The following is a 19,630-nucleotide window of genomic DNA, read 5'->3' on the forward strand; positions in this document are numbered from 1 at the left end:
CCCCTCTCTCCATCTTTCTGCAGCCTGCCACTGTAACCTGCACGCCCGGCGCTGTCGATTCAACATGGAGCTGTACAAGCTGTCTGGGCGGAGGAGCGGCGGAGTCTGTCTCAACTGCCGCCACAACACGGCCGGACGCCACTGCCACTACTGCAAGGAGGGCTTCTTCCGGGACATGTCCAAGGCCATCTCCCACAGGAGGGCCTGCAAAGGTACAGTACCTGGGCTGGGCTGGGCATCTGCTGGGTGGGCTGCTCAAAATGGCTACATGACACCCAAACCTCACGCTAGTTGATATTCTGCTTCAGTTTTGGACTTTCTTGATGTAGTTGAATTGTTCTGCCATGACATCTAGAAATTCAACAAATTATCAGCAGGAAACAAGTCTTCCAACAATCTTTTGATAACTTTATTGCGTAGCACTTTCCACTACTTCACTACTATTTATTATTATGTGAGACAGGTGAAAGATAGTTGTAAAGACAAAGCTCCCACCTGTGCCAGTGTGAGTGTTGCTGACCTGTGTGACTCTGGTATTTGGAGTCTAGTGGGATTTCCATGACAACACAAGCAAAACAAACTGAGTGATGTGTGAGCTGATCCGTACAGTTGAGTGGAAACAGATCTCGCTATCATCCCCCATCCCCCCCCACACACACACTCACAGGTGTGAGCACATAAGTCAGGTTTGAGTCCATGCTGTTCAGGATTAGTGTGTGAGGAGAGAAAAGCTTCACTCCCTCTGTCTCCCTGCACCGTGGGGAGAGAAGCCAGGCTCTGAGGCACTGAGCAAACAAGCACCTGTCACTCACTCACTTACGCACACACACTTACACACACACACACACACACACACACACACACACACACACACACACACACACACACACACACACACACACACACACACACACACACACACACACACACACACACACACACACACACACACACACACACATGCAATCACACAAACACCAGCACAAGCTGGGGCAGGTTTGAGTGAGTGGATGTGGATTAATAAAATGCATATTTTGCGCATTTACCTCAAATGCTTTAACTTCTACCTCTGTTCCTTGTCCAAGTCAAGTTATCTCTCTCAAATAGAGGTTACAGGTGACAGTAATAACAGCATTTCTGTGGACAGAGTCTTTGAAACAATGTAGTTGGAGTACCTTTATCACTAAAGCAGGGGAGGATCCCAACACTCGGGCCCTAGTGACCACATTTTATTAGACTTTATTTGCTTAACTTGGAGAGCTATAATGAATCGCCCTACATTTCTGTGAATTGTAACGGGGGAGGGGGAGAACTCAGAGGATTTCTCTGGAAAAAAAGATGAGTGGCTAACAATAGAAGTGAGGTCTGCCATGGAATTCAGGAGTGCAGGAGTTGATTCAAACAGTCTCTTTGAACAAGCCAACCATTTCACCTCAGCATCAGATCCACCAACATCACACATTACCCTGAACAAGCCAACCATTTCACCTCAGCATCAGATCCACCAACATCACACATTACCCTGAACAAGCCAACCATTTCACCTCAGCATCAGATCCACCAACATCACACATTACCCTGAACAAGCCAACCATTTCACCTCAGCATCAGATCCACCAACATCACACATTACCCTGAACAAGCCAACCATTTCACCTCAGCATCAGATCCACCAACATCACACATTACCCTGAACAAGCCAACCATTTCACCTCAGCATCAGATCCACCAACATCACACATTACCCTGAACAAGCCTACCATTTCACCTCAGCATCAGATCCACCAACATCACACATTACCCTGAACAAGCCAACCATTTCACCTCAGCATCAGATCCACCAACATCACACATTACCCTGAACAAGCCAACCATTTCACCTCAGCATCAGATCCACCAACATCACACATTACCCTGAACAAGCCAACCATTTCACCTCAGCATCAGATCCACCAACATCACACATTACCCTGAACAAGCCAACCATTTCACCTCAGCATCAGATCCACCAACATCACACATTACCCTGAACAAGCCAACCATTTCACCTCAGCATCAGATCCACCAACATCACACATTACCCTGAACAAGCCAACCATTTCACCTCAGCATCAGATCCACCAACATCACACATTACCCTGAACAAGCCTACCATTTCACCTCAGCATCAGATCCACCAACATCACACATTACCCTGAACAAGCCAACCATTTCACCTCAGCATCAGATCCACCAACATCACACATTACCCTGAACAAGCCAACCATTTCACCTCAGCATCAGATCCACCAACATCACACATTACCCTGAACAAGCCAACCATTTCACCTCAGCATCAGATCCACCAACATCACACATTACCCTGAACAAGCCAACCATTTCACCTCAGCATCAGATCCACCAACATCACACATTACCCTGAACAAGCCAACCATTTCACCTCAGCATCAGATCCACCAACATCACACATTACCCTGAACAAGCCAACCATTTCACCTCAGCATCAGATCCACCAACATCACACATTACCCTGAACAAGCCAACCATTTTATCTCAGCATCAGATCCACCAACATCACACATTACCCTGAACAAGCCAACCATTTCACCTCAGCATCAGATCCACCAACATCACACATTACCCTGAACAAGCCAACCATTTCACCTCAGCATCAGATCCACCAACATCACACATTACCCTGAACAAGCCAACCATTTCACCTCAGCATCAGATCCACCAACATCACACATTACCCTGAACAAGCCAACCATTTCACCTCAGCATCAGATCCACCAACATCACACATTACCCTGAACAAGCCAACCATTTCACCTCAGCATCAGATCCACCAACATCACACATTACCCTGAACAAGTCAACCATTTCACCTCAGCATCAGATCCACCAACATCACACATTACCCTGAACAAGCCAACCATTTCACCTCAGCATCCGATCCACCAACATCACACATTACCCTGAACAAGCCAACCATTTCACCTCAGCATCAGATCCACCAACATCACACATTACCCTGAACAAGCCAACCATTTCACCTCAGCATCAGATCCACCAACATCACACATTACCCTGAACAAGCCAACCATTTCACCTCAGCATCAGATCCACCAACATCACACATTACCCTGAACAAGCCAACCATTTCACCTCAGCATCAGATCCACCAACATCACACATTACCCTGAACTGGATGACTTCTAGTCTTTCAAAAGACAGCAATATCCTACACTCTTAGAAAAAAAGAGTTATTCGTCTGTCCCGATAGGAGAACCCTTTTTGGTTACAGGTAGAACCCTCTGCGGAAAGGGTTCTACCTGGAACCGAAAGGGTTCTACGAACCAAAAAGAGTTCTTCAAAGGGTTCTCCTATGGGGACAGCCGAAAAATAGTTTCATGTTCTAGATACAGTAGCACCTTTTTTTCTAAGAGTGTAATATCCTCCTTGTATGAAAGACAGAATATTGTTTCAAGTCGTTTGTTTTCCGGTCCGATTACAACATCTCAATGTGCTGTATTACACTGGGACCAGCTTGCGCTTCAGTGACACGTGAGGGACTCTGTGCAGACCCGCATATTGTGGTCTCCAACCACAGCCGTGGCTGCATTCCTATTGGCTCAGAGCGGGTTCTCGGAGTACCTATTCTCCAGTGCCCTTCAGCCTGGTACACCACTGGCCAATTAGTCACAGGAACTGCAACATATTACATTTCCTACTGCAGACCACAAGGGACCTCCACTCTTAACTCATACTGACTATTCCAAGTCTCACGGAGTGAAAGTATCAACACAGTCCACCATCATGTATAAAACTCAGCCACTTACCCAGAGTGTTTTGGGGTCGTTTCACAGTGGTGGCTGTCAGAGTTCAAACCTAATTGGAGTTCAGGGCAAATGTAGTTCATGTTGTGCTGTTGTTCTTAACACATTTCATGGATCTTTTGCACTTCTCGAAAGTGACTAATGGTTGGGCGCATCATTATTTCACTGCACGCTGCCAGCCCAAACATTTTTACAGTCTATATTTGGGATGCAGTCAAGGGCGGGCAGAGGAGGAAGCTATGGGCAGGTTAGTGTTACAGAGTTTTTCTCCTTCCCTAATGCACTAACCACATACAGCAACCTGTCTTAGGCTTTCTAGAGGGCTGTATCAGTAACCTGAAGGCTTCCAGCTCTGCCCCAACTTTTACTCTGTTCCATACTCTGGGATCAAACCCCAACAGCCTGATTGCTGCGTTCTCCTCAGGTGACATACTCAGCGCTTTGTGACATCAGTTAGGGCCCATGGTATTTATTGTTCAACTCAGCCAACCATCTCGCTCTGCTGTTTTTGGACAGGAAACACAATTCTGTCCCAACACAGCCAAGAGGAAGTCTGCTTTCATTCTCCAACCTGAACCCCCAAAATGGAGGATCACCATTCTCTGAAAGATGGAGGTTACAAAATTGACCCCTCCGCCTTATAAGCTGAAACAGCGGCGTCTCCAGTGGCAGTGTGGAATGCCTCATGTTTTATTTCCCAGATTAACGACTTCATCCCTCATCAAGCGCAGTGTAAACACGGCTCTCAGAGCACAGCGCGGCCCCCGGCGGCCCCCGGTGGCCCCCAGCTCTAACGGTTTGTTTTATTCCCAGTCCTCTCATCCGCTCCGCCATATAAGCCTTTCACCAGGCCCAGGGAACCCACAGCAGTGGAACAGCCACACGGTCCACTGAATTACACTCCCCCTCAACCTCTCAGCAACTCTTTACCTCCACACCGCAGCGAAATTAATTAATGTTTCCAGTGAGTTCCCAGTGTAGCACTCAGAACATTAAGAGCACAATGCAGTGGTTTGAGCTCAGAGGAAGAGGACTAGATGGTGGCGGATGGATTGAGTGGAGACACAGTGGTGCATCTCTATTGTGATGTGTGGTTAGTGGCATCTCTAGAAGTAATATAAAGTAATACAAAAACAAGAGTTATTTTAATGTGGCTTTCAAGTACAATCCCTTATAACCCCTTAAGAAATAGACACACATCTTTAGAATACACATGGATGTTACCCACATGCCATCGGGAGGGACAAGAGTGACCTCATGTTTTATTTTACATTTTTTGGTCCCACCCTGCATTAAAAAGTCATTTGTAAAGGCTATAGAAGATAATGCCCATTAAATCAACAGAAAGCAAGATCAAGCCTACAGTTTCAGTCTATGTACTGTACAATTTAGAATCCTGTTTCTAAATTAATGGGACTATTTACTGTTTCCTGACGTAAGAACCACAATAACATTCTGGCTGGTAAAGATGGAGGACTTGATTAGAAACATGACTTTTCATTCATGCCCTTGTTTTTTTTGTTTTTTTTGGACAGGATTATTTTATGCTGATTTTATTATACCTCGATAAAATGTGTCAAACAAACTTGGCAAAATGTACTTATACTGCAAATTGAGTAGAAAGAGGACAGAAACGTTTTTGTTTTTTTATTTAACAAGTGACTTCTAATATTCATGAAACCCATTGAATCCCAGCTAATAACACCCAACTCCAGCCTCTGTTGGACCACTTAAAGCTATTTTCAAATGACTCTTCAGCTACATAAAACACATACAACTCTAATGGAAAGAGCTGGGCTTCAACTTCAAACACAGGCTTTATGGTAAACGTTTGGCAGTGCACATGCACAAAACTAAATTCTCACATTTAATGTGCGATCCTCCTGACTAACAACTTAAACAGACGGCTTTGAAGTGTGTTCCACTCACCCATTAATGGGGAACATTATTCAGGATATATTTGCGAGGAGCTCTTTGCCAAAAAGCTTTAGATTGTAAACTCAATCTGAGAGGTGCACAGGCTCTGCTCTGCCCGCCGTGGATCACAACGCTCCACAGAGAGAACACAAAGACTGGTCACATACGGCTTAAACACACACACGGCTCACACACACGGCTCACGCACGCGCGCACACACACACACACACACACACACACACACACACACACACACACACACACACACACACACACACACACACACACACACACACACACACACACACACACACACAGGTGTAGTAATATAATCATTAAGGAAAAAGGGAGTAATTGTAATTTGGTTGAGGTCCCAGTCCCCATCTGTGGTGGCCTGTGAGTCACTTTAAGCTTGTTCAAAGCTTACTTTGAAGTTCAGAGAGTCAACATTGGAGGAACGAGAAGCACAGGGAATTGAGAAGGATGCCTTACGCCTAATTGGTTTTAAACCAATATTAGTGAAGACCGAACAGATTTAATCTCATCTCTGTTTTCTCCTGCTCTTTCCTTCTGACAGCGTGTGATTGTCATCCAGTTGGCGCAGCCGGCAAGACCTGCAACCAAACCACCGGCCAGTGTCCCTGCAAGGACGGCGTGACCGGCATCACCTGCAACCGCTGTGCCAAGGGCTACCAGCAGAGCCGCTCTCCTATCGCCCCCTGCATAAGTATGACTTGCCTCAGTACTAAGAGAAATGTCCTCAGACAGACCACACAAGTCAGCCCAACCAAAGCCCAGCTAGTAACAACACTGGCCCCATCAATAGGAGTAGTCGCTGACAAGTACTCTATCGCACCAAAACCCATGCTTGTTATGCAGGAAATCAAGAGTTCATTTCATTTTGTTATTTCCCCCTGTTCCTTTATTACTTTGGATGGATATTTTAGACCAGAGCTTAAGTAAACAGGGCATAATGTCTAGGCTAACATGGCCTTGTGAGCCGCAGCACCGTTAACAGCCCATCTCCCTATAAATCCACCCAGCCAGTCCAGGGTAATGATGGCTAATATGTTTATTGGCAGTATCAGCAGCCCACAGATTCCAGCCTCTCGGCGATAAATGACACCTCCATACACAAGATGGGCTAATGGGTGGCTAGCACCGCCAACACAGCTGGCATGACCAGATAAGATAACGCGGATGGCTGGGACACATAGATATTTACAATTGGCCACCATTTATACAGCCGTTTCAATTGGTGACATTTCCGATAAAGTTGTATTTGGAAATTCAACAAAGCCATTGTGGAAAAGGAATCAGTGTGCTTGGCCAGGATCCACAGCGATAAAATCATTCTGTGAACCCACTGGAATAGGATTTCCTTCATTTTGTTGGGAAAGTAACAAATGTAGTGTAAAAAAGATGGAGGAAATGGGGGTCTTGAAAATTGAGCTGAAACTATTTGGTTTCTCGTATATTTTCAAGCTAATATGTTTTAGGTTTAATAGCTTAATATTACATTTTTGTTATATCAAACTTCCTGACAACTTCAATTTTAACAAGGCCAGGGGCCCTGGCTCTCTGTACCTTACAATACAGCATGCCACGAATACAAGAGAGTGAAACTCAAATGGGAAACTGGCTATTAATGTGTATTCCAAGCACAATCTCTGTGTTCTAATCAGCAATCAGTAACATGACAACCTATTAAGGAATACCTGAGAGTATATCACCAATGCTCTGAGGTTCATTTAAGCCCCAAGGAAGGTGAGCAGGAAATTGAACTAAGACGTTCTAACAACTTTGCTCCTTTTTCCACATATGAAGCTGTCAAACTGAGTAGTGATGTGAAATGTCATTATATTTGTGGTGTGGTTTCTCTGTTGCAGAGATTCCAGTTGCATCGCCCACCTCCACCTATACCAGCTCTGAAGAGCCCTTAGGTGAGTTTGTGATACTGCTGAGCCATGTGGTATCCACAGGGTATGGCAATTACTAAAGCATAACATAACAAATGTATTGTATTTTAGTACGAGCACAATTCATATCATTCCACAGTTTCTATTTTTTATGTTTTTCTATTTCTACATCTTATTTGGGTTCAGGGCCACCTTCATAATTGTAGTATTTTAAGGGCCACCTTCATAATTGTAGTATTTTAAGGGTCACCTTCATAATTCTAGTATTTTAAGGGCCACCTTCATAACTCTAGTATTTTAAGGGCCACCTTCATAACTCTAGTATTTTAAGGGCCACCTTCATAACTCTAGTATATTAAGGGCCACCTTCATAATTCTAGTATTTTAAGGGTCACCTTCATAATTCTAGTATTTTAAGGGTCACCTTCATAATTCTAGTATTTTAAGGGCCACCTTCATAACTCTAGTATTTTAAGGGTCACCTTCATAATTGTAGTATTTTAAGGGCCACCTTCATAATTGTAGTATTTTAAAGGCCAGCTTCCATAATTGCAGTATTTAAGTGGATGTCTATGTGTCAGGAGATGTTCAATCCAGGTTTTTGGTCAGCTCTCTCTCCCGGCCTCCCATTCTGTATTCCCACTCAGCCTCCAGCCCATAATCTGATTGCATGCTTCATTTGCACCAGTTTGTTTTCCAATCATCTCTCGCTGCGCTGAGAGGGAAGAGAACCTTTGCTCACTTATTTACAGCCCTATTGTTGGAATGCACAGCTCTGAGTCTGCGTGCTATAGTGCAACACTGATTTGAAGTGACATACCACTGTAACATTTAGCTCATACTTTCAGTCACTGCTCAGTCCAAGCTTGTGAGGTAGATCCCCTGGCATGCGTGTGAGGAGAAAAAGAGAAACCTGGAGCAAAGTATTGGTCTCTAAAACCTGTTGCCTAAGCCAACTTGTTTTTGGTCCAACTTCTACTTAAATGGATACTAGCATGCCAGCAGATACCCATAGACGTACAGTCATTGCTCTAATGCTAGTTAGCATTGGCTCGCAAAACTGCCTCTAACTTCCTTCTTACTGGACACAGAGACATTATTTGACTCTGGTGAAGTAGAAAAAGGGCCTCATTGCCCAAATCCCGAAGTATTCCTTTAAATTGCCATGCATGTAAAACATATAGGTTCTGTCACTTTTGATCATTAACATGGGACTAACAGTGTGGCTCCACATATTTCACTGAGCTGAATGGCCAACCTGCTACATACGTTGGCGACCAGCTGCAATGGGGTTTGGAGTCTTGTCAGGAACCCCACACAGACACCACCCTCCAAATTAAGAGTGGTGTGGTCCCCAGGGACCCTAGAGAATGGTGGTGGCCCCGCTAGAGAGACCACACAAAGGGGACGTTTGTCCTCCCAGCGGGGGCCGGGGCCTTAATGAGAGCTGTGGGTGTGATGGCCAGTCCTGGGATTGTGCTGCTGGGCTAATGGGCAATGCCAGCTATCAAAGGGAGGTACGATGAAGGCCTCCAGGGGCCAGGGGGAGACAAATGGGCCCCCGCCCTAGCCACATTTAAATGGAAATCAGGCGTGGTCGATATGGACTCGTCAAATTAATTTACTTTGGGATTTCCCTTCCCTTTTTCATTTCTACACCCCCCCGAAAGCTGCCAGGCGTTTCACTAGAAATGTTTTCTCCACATACGTGCACTTGCTCCCCATCCCCCTGCATCCGCCCCAATCCGCCTTTTTGGGGGGAGTGCGTTTTTTTCTCGCTCCGCTGTTACCTGGGCAACCTCATTCACACAGAGTATAAAGGGAAAGAAAGGGGAGGACTGGACAGAGGGCTGGAAGAAATAATGAAGTTTGTCCATATTCAGGCAAACTGAAAGGTCCCCTCTCTCCTAACTGCTCCCCCTTTCCCCCTGGCCGACCCCCCCCCCCCCCCCCCATAAAAGAGCATGGGGCTTATTACACTGGGAGGGGGAGCAAAACCAGGAGATGTTCTGGTTCCAATTTGTGTCAGTCAGTGGGAAAGTGGGAACAAACGATTTCCATTTTCAGTTTGGCCTCTCGTCCCAGCCCCATCTCCCCCATTACAAAAGGTGCCTGGCACCCTGACAACACGACAGTCGGCGGACATCGATAAAGCCTCTTGGCACGCCTGCGAGCCCAGGTCAACACAGCCTGGTGTCAAAGGGATAGCACCAGACCCGAAAGCAATTAATCATAACTATGAGCTCTTTCTGGCCACCTGTTTGCAGCAGGCTCCTCTCAGAGGCCACATAGAGATCGGCCACAGAGAGATCGGCCCCGGCCAACGTGAGAGTATTCTCTTTCTCGCCTTAAGTGGAATGGATACTGCTTAGGCCCCTGCTAATTTTTGTTAGGCTACTAGCTAACTTCCTTCAGTGACCTCCTTTTGTGAGTGACCTTCCCAACCCTGAGTGCTGACACAATGGATGCCAGGACTCTGACAGGCTAGAGATTCTGTGTGGAGAGGTTGGAGGAAGAGAGTGGGAGTGAGCTGACAATAGGATCTGTGTAAAGGTGTCCGCATGCTTCCCATCCTAAACTGTTCCGAAAAGTGTGTGCATATATACTGAGTGTACAAAACCATAGACTGACCAGGTGAATCCAGGTGAAAGTTATGATCCCTTATTGATGTCACCTGTTAAATCCACTTCAATCAGTTTTTGTGCACTCAGTGTATTATGACATTTTGTGACGTTTTTGTTTGTTTTGGTCTTCGGTAAGGTTTTTTTCCCGGCTGTTCATGCACTCCACCTTTTTTCTCGAGGCTATTGCAAGTTCGGTAGCCGAAGTCTACACCCCTTCGTCGGTCATTGGTCAACAGTAGGGATTCTTCAATGAAGTGTTTGTCGACATTCAATGATAGATGACTCATTTTCATGCACATTTTGTTCACTTGAGAAATACTAAACCAAACATCTTAGTTAGATGTAAAATTGTGTGACTAAGATCACCTCTGCAAAAATGTCAAAATGAATGACAGATTTCTTGAGTTATCTTAGATTTATTCAAACTATTTTTAAGAAGTGTATACTGGCTATGGCGCCACAAGATGGACAAATAGTACTATTGCCGCTTTTTCTAATTTTTCAGGGTATGTAATTTTTAAGGGTATGTGAGCACACTCGTCCGGTTCGCCTACTAGGCGCCAGCCGAACCGAAGCATGCGGAAGCCTTAAGCCTCCACCAGCTCCACAGGGACACCATAACACCATAACAAGAGACAGTGTACCATAAGTACACTAAAATGGCCTGGCAATAGATGTAAGCTTTCAATCCCTTACAGTGGGGGTAGAGTGTAGACCCTTGGATGTACCTAAAAGGCATTTATTAGATAACATAATTGAGGTCAGTCCGTAAACCATGGGAGAGAGAGAATAATTCAAATCTAGATGTTTGTGATATGTTGGCTGTGCTGTAACCTAATCCACCCATTATTTCACTCGCTTCCACAGACTGTGATTCTCACTGCAAGGCATCCAAGGGCAAGCTGAAGATCAACATGAAGAAGTACTGCAAGAAAGACTATGGTGAGTCCACTGTGCAGGAATTATATGCCCAGGCGTCGGCCAGCTGTCGAGGGTCAGATGTATTTATTAATCACAGGCATGCCCACTCCCAAGCCCCTCTCTGTGGCTTATTCAAGCTCCCAGGATTAGAGTCATTGCATCAAAGGGAAATGGTCTCGGAACTGAGCCCAGGGGACCCCGCTGATGGACAGGCCAACCAGTATTAGACTGAGGTGTGCTGCTTTCTGGGAAATAAGACATGATGGAATGATGGAATTCAAAAAATATATGTATTTCTTGAAGGTTGTGTTCAAAACCAGACAGCTTTAGACTGTGTTTGGGCAATGACGGTGTAAAGCACATTAACAGATGTATCCAGTCTACTTAAACTTTGATTAGTTAGCATGGAAAACATATACATATTATTATCTATCATCTGTAAGCTAGCCACACAAAACCTATGTCTAACATATCCTAACATCCCTGCACTGACATACACTCATTACTATGTGAGATTCACTGGAGGTGGGGGGAGCTGGACAGAGAGAAGAGTGTTTGCTGGGGGCATCCTCACCGCAGGGCCTCTTCTTTTATCACCAAAGATAGAGATCAGTGGCATCAGTGTCTGGGCAGAGAAACAAAGGGATTATTCAACTCTTACCTCTACATCTTGAGCTTATATCAGTTCCTCCACTCCAGCTGAAACTGTCCTCAGAGAGAGGTTGTGGCACGAGCCAGCCCCCCTGTTGGTTTGGAGAGCTGCAAAGCTCTGCTCTGCCAGGCTTTAGCTGGAACTATTTGGATTTGTTGTCCCACCTTGACGGATGTGTGTGTGTGTGTGTGTCTTAGGGGAGTTGTACCTCATAAAGAGAGGGCTCTGAGCTTCAGAGGGCCGCAGAACAAGCTCCCACTGCGTCCTCTCACAGTCCCTCTCAATTACAGCTAACGGACAATTTCCTCTCCCCTTCCACCTCCCTCTAAGCCCTGTGGATCTGCTCACCCTGGCCCCTGTCCATGGTCTAGGGCAATCCCTGCTCTCAGCCGCCAGCCTCAGTAGGGTCCAGTTTTATTGCTCCATGGTGAAAGGCTGGTGCACCCTGGGAGCATGAGGCTCTGGCGGGGATCTGGCCATTAGGAATTTTCAGCAAGCCCCATATTAATAAAATTTGCCAAATCACACAACAAATATACTCTGTCATCAATGACTCCACAGGAGTTCATCTGCATCTGAAATACTTGTGATCAAATGTGCCATTACATGCACTGTAGATATCACAGCGTTACAGTAAGTGAATAATATGAAAACATTCATGTTCAAGCCAAATACAGGTATTTACATAGCTTGCTTTTTTAGAACGGTTTCACAAATGAAATAACTTCTGTAACTTGAAGCTAAAAGGACATTTGAGTTTAATGATTGATGATGCTGGACTTGTATCATTATATTCTGAATCAGCACCAAAAAACAGCACCACTAGATCTAAAAACAGACCAGAAAGAATGAGAAGGGTGGGGGGTAATGTAAGAGAGACAGTAGTAGCAGTAGGGACAGTCCATGGATCATATCATAGGCCTCCTATATAGTGTTTCATTGTGCTGTCCCACCGTGTAGCCTCCATATCTCCATATGGAGAGTGATTCCCTCGCCTCTGAGGGTTTTCCATTCCATTAATCACAGTAGTATTATGGTGCAGATCTCCTATCAGCAGATTCATGTCTGCTAACCACCGTACAAATCTCCCCAACCGCAGCAGCAGCAGCACAAACCCTGAGGCACGTCCAGCACTCTGCCAGCATTTGAGAACAGATCGTACTCCCTATAGCCAAATACCCACATACGTTTCCTTTATGAAAGACAATGCAAGATCTCTTAGACTCCTGGCATGAGACCTAACTGTACAGTAGGCCTATATCATATTGAATATTTTGGTCACCAATTCCTCTGTAGTTATAGCCATTATATTGGTGTTCAAATTGTTAAGCCTTTGATTGTTAGAATAGATTTGTTCATTCAAGACCGTATCGGCTATAATCAGGGTTTGGGGATAGTTCACCCATATTACAAAATGACACATTGGTTTCCTTACCCTGTAAGCAGTCTATTGACAAGGAATGACTACAATCCATACTTTGATGTAGTTTCCCTGGCACTGATTTTGACTTTCACTGTTCACATGATAATGTTTTAGCGTTTGTGGCACAAATCCCATTCAAGTCAAGTCAACTAAACCAAAGCATGGATTGCTGTGATACCTTGTCCATAGACTGCTTACAGGGTAAGGAAACCACTGTCATTTTTTTATTTGGGTGAACTATCCATTTAAGACTTAGTTCAGTGTTCTCTCTAATGAAACACATCCAGCTGCATTGGCCACACTGTTCCCCTTCATATCTGTCACATGTCCAAAAGCCAGATCATCAATCATAGTTCATCAATCAAACAGAGCGATACATCAGAGACTTTTAACAAAGTTTCAATGCATAAATGGCCAAATGTTCTTCTTTTCTCAATCAATATTGTGCAACACAGAGAGAGACAATAATGTGAGCTCCTTGTTTCAGTTCACCAGAAAACTGAACAGCCATCAGAATCCATATTTTCATTCATTTAATCTTGCTAGTCATCCATGAAAAGAACAGACAAATCTATAAATCACAAGACTGATTCATGAAAAGCAGAAGGTTGGTTTTTCAAGAGTTCATCAAAACAGCTGAGTGCAGATGATTCTCCTGTGGCTGAGCTGGGGCTTTATGAAGAGACCATTCCTCAGGAGGCTTTTCCTCTGCCTCAATCTAATTCATTTCTCAGGGCTGTCCCTGGGGCTTTGTGGGGTTCACAGTGTCTCTGTTCTTTGGGGCCACGACCCCCCTGTGTGAGTGGCGCTGCGGGCCTCCCGGGGTCGCGGGAAGAGGCCCCCTGTTTAAACACAGTGGTGCACTCTGCCGGCTCGGAGCATTCCACAGGGCGCAAACAGGTGGTAAATTAGGCTGACGCTGACGGATTGCCACCCCGGAGAGAAAGAAATATGTTGTGTTTATTCATTTTTGTTTTCCATCGCGGCCGTAGCTACGGCGACGGCAGCCACAAAGGGTTATATTCTGGGCTGACACCCCTCCAGCGGGGAGGACAATGAATCAAAGAGCTTTTGCAGACGTTCAGGGCCAGCAGTGAAAGGAAGGGTCACACAGCCCCGTCACCCAACGGTCCCTGTGAGCTCACCCTGGGGGCAGCAGGGTCCAGATCAGTCACTCAGCTGATAACCAGATGGGACAGGGGCCTCAGTATTGAAATTAAACACGCTCTAATTTGATTATAGCCCCCTTGTCGGCGGGTCAATCCCCAGCACACTGCTCAGAGAGGGGACCCAGCGGGAGGCTTGGCTGCCATTGTGTTATTAAACCCCTCTCTTTCTCCCTCTTCCTCCCTCTCTCTCTCTCTCTCTCTCTCTCTCTCTCTCTCTCTCTCTCTCTCTCTCTCTCTCTCTCTCCCTCTTCCTCTCATTCCCTCCCTCTGTGCTACCCTGCTAAGATGGTCCAAGTAGTACTGATGTACCATATTGTCTGCTAACAGAAAAACAGAAGTTTAGTTTCCTAGATCTCCATTCATGAGCTCAATTCAACACCAGCCCCATGGGCGCTTTGAACTTCGTTGGGTGAGAAGCAGGACTGAAGCAATGTGCAGAGGTGTGAGGACTGAGCTGCTTGGTCTTTCCAGCTAACATCCATGATTAGTACTGCATACTTTGGTCCCCTCATGGACTGGAATCTCAGTCCAGTATAACAGTATTTGACTATCTGCTTAGAGAACTACCAATTTCCTGAGCGGCCCATAGAGTGACAGAGGGTTCTGCATTGGTGTCAGACAGCAGAGAGCTGAGTCTGGTCCATTCACCCGGGGAGCTCGCTGCTATCTCTGCTGGATTCTCACGCTGCTCTTGGATGGGGCTCTGGGAGCAGAACCCGGATAGCTCATGAGGTCGGAACACATTCCGATTCTTCTGGAAGCCTCTCTGTGGCTGGGAAGATAAATAGTGGCCCACTCCACCCCCCCACACACCCTTTATGTGTTTGGATGAAGGAGTAGGCTCCAGCCCAGAGACACATTGTTAATGAATGGCAGGACTGTGAGAGCGTGCTCTACTCAGCCCAACAGGCCTCCTTTCTTCTGAAATTGTGTACAATTTGCTCACACTAGCAGGGCCCCCCTTCCTGTTCTCTTAGAACGTTCCAGGCTGTTATGGGGGACAATCGATGCGGCTCGCAATAGAGAGCGTTGGCATTCAGAGAGAGAGAGACAAGGAGAAAGAAAATACTTCCTGTGCTATTTTCAGCCACCTATATTTTTCTAACATTAGTCCACACACAAGTACGTGTGTGTATGTGTGTATGTGTCTGCGTGTGCATGTATGCATTTGTGTATGTGTGTGTATTTATTTGTGTGTTTGAAACATTTCACACCATCCACACACTGTTTCCCAAATTGGGTCAATTCAAACAATTGTGAGTGGAAACTATTCAGGTTGGTTCATTTCCCCCCTACTTTAGTCCAATCGTTAATAGCACATTCCCAGCTAAACCACTTCACCTCAAGCACAGATTAGCTCCTACCCCAGTGAGTTCAGTTGTTTTCCCCCTTGTTGCGATGACTGAGGCGTTTTTGCAATCAGAGTGATGAAGTAATGGTAGATTTATGTGACAGAGAAATCCATGCAGGGGAGAAAGGTTCAATGGCTACCAGGTCCAGGTTGCTCTAGCCCAGGGTTCTTAAGATGTGCAGCGTCCTGCTTAACAGCTGAAAGGCCATTCTATCAAAAGCACAGGAATGGCTTTGCTTCAGAGCTTCTACCTCAAACAGATGTGGTATTTCTTTAGTAAAGGTTGAATGCTGCACTTTCACTGTTGGACTTTCTGAGTTGAACCCAGTATACCCGCCACTTATTTTTCTCCAGGCTTGTCAGTTGAGGAAAGGAAAGCGTTTCTAAGGATACGTCCACAGCAGTCAAACATTACAGCCAGTCTCAGGGAGGTGCTCATTCAAATGTACTCAGCGGGCACCCATTGTCTTTACCCTGGGGAGCACTATGGCAACTGTTGCTGTAATACGGAGCATGCTAGCCAACACAACAAGGAGAGGTCAGGGGTCATGGCTGAGGGGAGGGACCAGGGGAACAATTCACACACACTGGGTCAGCAATTCCTGAATCATACTCAAACATTGGAGCAGTTATTGGAGCTATAGTAAAACAGGACATTTACAGCTGAGGGGTCACCCCCAGGCCAGTCTGGACCCCAGGAACAGAAACCCACAGGCTGCTAAGGATTCCCTGCTTAGTTACCCTGTGTGTTATTAGGAGGATCTATGTTTTACTGTACATTCACTTTTAACTGGATCTCTTATACTCAAGAGTTGCTTGCTTTATTGTGACATTTTCTTATTCCCCCTTCACTCCTTCTTCTCATTGGTCATCCAGCTGTCCAAGTGCACGTCCTCAAAGGAGACAAGGCAGGGGAGTGGTGGAAGTTTACCGTGAACATCATCTCTGTCTACAAGCAAGGTGAACAACGCATCCGGCGCGGTGACCAGCTCCTGTGGGTGCGTGCCAAGGACGTGGCCTGCAAGTGCCCCAAGATCAAACTTGGCAGGAAGTACCTGCTGCTGGGCACGGATGATGACTCCCTCGGGCAGAGTGGCGTAGTGGCGGACAAGGGCAGCCTGCTCATCCCCTGGAAGGACCTATGGGGCCGGAGACTGAGGAAGTTCCAACAGCGCGACAAGAGGGGCAAGTGTTAAGAGGAGCCAGAGAGGAGAGAAAGAGAGGGGGCTCACCTCCAGTCTGAGGAACACAGGAGGAGGAGAAAGAAAGAGGAAACACCAGAGGGAGAGAGGAAAGAGGGAGAGGTAAAGTGAACAGAGAGAGAGAGAGAAAAAGTGACTGAGTGCTGCTGCTTTGAGTGGAAGCAAAAAGAGAATATTAGTTTTAGAAACGTTCGTGTGAAGGAGCTCTTTTTACAGTTGTTGTTCTGTTTGTCCTTCAAGGTTTGTTTCATTGTGGAATTGCAGAGTTTGCACCTAATATTTCAGATAAGTTACTTATTTTTTGTTTTATTCGTGATACCATTATTTTTATATTTCCAGTTCATTTCTACAGAACATCAGAAAGAAATCTACTGTATCACATATGTGTTTAAAGAGGCTCTTTATATATATATATATATATTGTGTAAAGTTGTTTCTAGCAAGCTGAGGTGGCACGGCATGGCTTAAGGGGAATCTCTCTCATGTTTAATGAGTGGCTCCTGCTTGCCAGGCCTTGTCAAGATAAACTGTGCAAACTGCTAAGAGTGTTAACACGTTAAATTGATCATTTAAACTAGGTTTTACTGTGGTTTCAGCGTATACTTGTAAAAACAAGCCAGCTATTGCCAGTTACCTTTCTTATTTAAGAGCTCCTCATGTGGTTGTTACCTCATTATTACTGCTAACTATGTAATCAAAATGAAAGTGTCATGAAGAAGTTGCTCCTCAGATACTAGCATAGGGAAAGAGTCTGTTAAATGATACATTTCCTTGCCATCCTGACAGTGTGGTTGTGACCTCAGCAAAATAAAAGTACCAGTAGGCATGATATAATTATACAATATTTTTGTATTTAGACAGCACTCTGTTCTCAACTAGAAGAACTAAAATAGATGAGTTGACCGTGCACTTAATGTTTAGTCCTTTATTATTCAACAGTATTCAGAACATATAAGATATGTTCAGTGTTTAATGGCACCTTGCAGGATACAAACTAACATACTGTATGGTTTCAGAAAAATCAAAGAACTAATGTATGTCCATTCATGATTGTTCAAACTGAGATCACACATTTGACTGATTATGTGCTGCCTTTGGCCTTTGGTCCTGGAACCTAATGTCCACTGACTCTGTGTCATTGATTGATGCAATTGGTTTGCTATCCGGTTCACGTTTGTTAAAATACGAAGTACTGCTTGAACATTCCTCTGAGCATTGACCTGTTTCTGCTGGTAAAGGACTGATCGTGGGGTGGGGGGGACATTCTGATGTCTTCAACAGTGAATCACCTCATGTGGTTTGATAAGACCTATCAAAATGAACCTACGTTTTGTTAAAATAATAGATGCATGCTGACTACTTAGCTGACTAAGCTAACCAAATTGTGGATGACAATATGTACAGTATGTATATGCTGTATAAAGATAAAATGCATTATGTTGTAAAATAAACCTGTGGAGTGATGAAATATCACAGGAGTCAAGCTGTGTGATCAACACACTGTGTCCGCATCTGATTCTCACTTCACACCTTGCAGACATTCCATTTTCAAGACGTTACTTGGTTCTCAACAAAAGGGGTGACCGGCTGTTTAAATGTTATATAGCTGTATAGTTTGCTACTATTTTTTGTTAAACATTTACTAGATTTATGTCCATGTTTTATTAACCAGAGTTTTAAATACCATAGACTTAATAAATGGGTAGACAAATAAATGAAAAAGAGGCAGATTTCTCTTGTTTACAAGTTATGCATACCCAGGAGTGTATTTCAGCAGAGAGAAGCTTATCTACAACCTGTAATAAACATTCTCAAAAATAGTTGGGAAATACATAAACACACATAAATGCAAGCAGATGCACACCTGCACACACACATCCACACACTTTTTTTTACATATTTGTATTGACATTTTTATTGCAATCCATTTCAACTGTTCTTGTGCCAGTGCATCCATCTCTGGATCTACACATATCAAAGCTGTCAGTGGGTCCACTCTGTAAAGTTAGACCAGTTTTCCACCCATTTGGAGAATGGTACTCAGTCATGACCAGATATCTGCTACAAAAATATATCTGAATGTTGCTTGTGTTCATACTTGGGCTTGTAAATGTTGTTTAGCTTTGTCCATTGCAAAAGTTTGTGTAATGTCCTGTAATGCATACTAATATATTATGTTTATCACAAATGAATATATTTAATGACACATGAAACAATGTGGCTTTTGTTTTTGCCTGTTTTTATTTTTGGTTACTCTTTGCTTTGGATAATAGACGGCTGTAATGAAAAAGTAAAAGTCTGTAGCTATTGAACAGCCTAGTAAATCTGAAATAAAGCTCTGTAAAAGTACTTGTGGACTTTCAACTGTTTCTCATCATCTCATCTGTGTCTCATTGTTAGTTCTGTACTTCAGTGAGTCATTTGGGATTGACATGGGCTAAATGGTGTGGCCCAATAAGACCACAGTCTGTCATTACCCTATGAGACTGCATCAGCCTTTGTCTGTTTTCCTCCTGCAATAACAGTGAATTACAGTTGGGGAAATTAAATTAAACGTCAAGAGTGGTGCAGCGGTCTAAGGCACTGCAGACACCCTGGTTCGAATCCAGGCTG

The 19,630-nt window shown here is 44.7% G+C and overlaps 1 protein-coding gene across 2 annotated transcripts in view; it reads left to right on the top strand.

Annotated features, from left to right (window-relative positions):
• LOC120038981 (netrin-1-like) overlaps window positions 1–19,366 on the top strand; it is a 48,525-nt gene extending 29,159 nt beyond the window's left edge. For both annotated transcript variants that reach the window (XM_038984507.1, XM_038984517.1), the window contains exons 3-7: window positions 24–212; window positions 6,334–6,483; window positions 7,646–7,699; window positions 11,167–11,241; window positions 16,692–19,366. In XM_038984507.1, coding sequence (XP_038840435.1) covers window positions 24–212; window positions 6,334–6,483; window positions 7,646–7,699; window positions 11,167–11,241; window positions 16,692–17,011 — 788 coding nt within the window. In that variant the 3' untranslated portion in view covers window positions 17,012–19,366. The remainder of the gene's footprint in view (window positions 1–23; window positions 213–6,333; window positions 6,484–7,645; window positions 7,700–11,166; window positions 11,242–16,691) is intronic.
• Window positions 19,367–19,630: the final 264 nt, after the last annotated feature.

This window comes from Salvelinus namaycush, chromosome 3 (genome assembly GCF_016432855.1).
Source record: "Salvelinus namaycush isolate Seneca chromosome 3, SaNama_1.0, whole genome shotgun sequence".
Classification (NCBI taxonomy): Eukaryota; Metazoa; Chordata; class Actinopteri; order Salmoniformes; family Salmonidae; genus Salvelinus; species Salvelinus namaycush.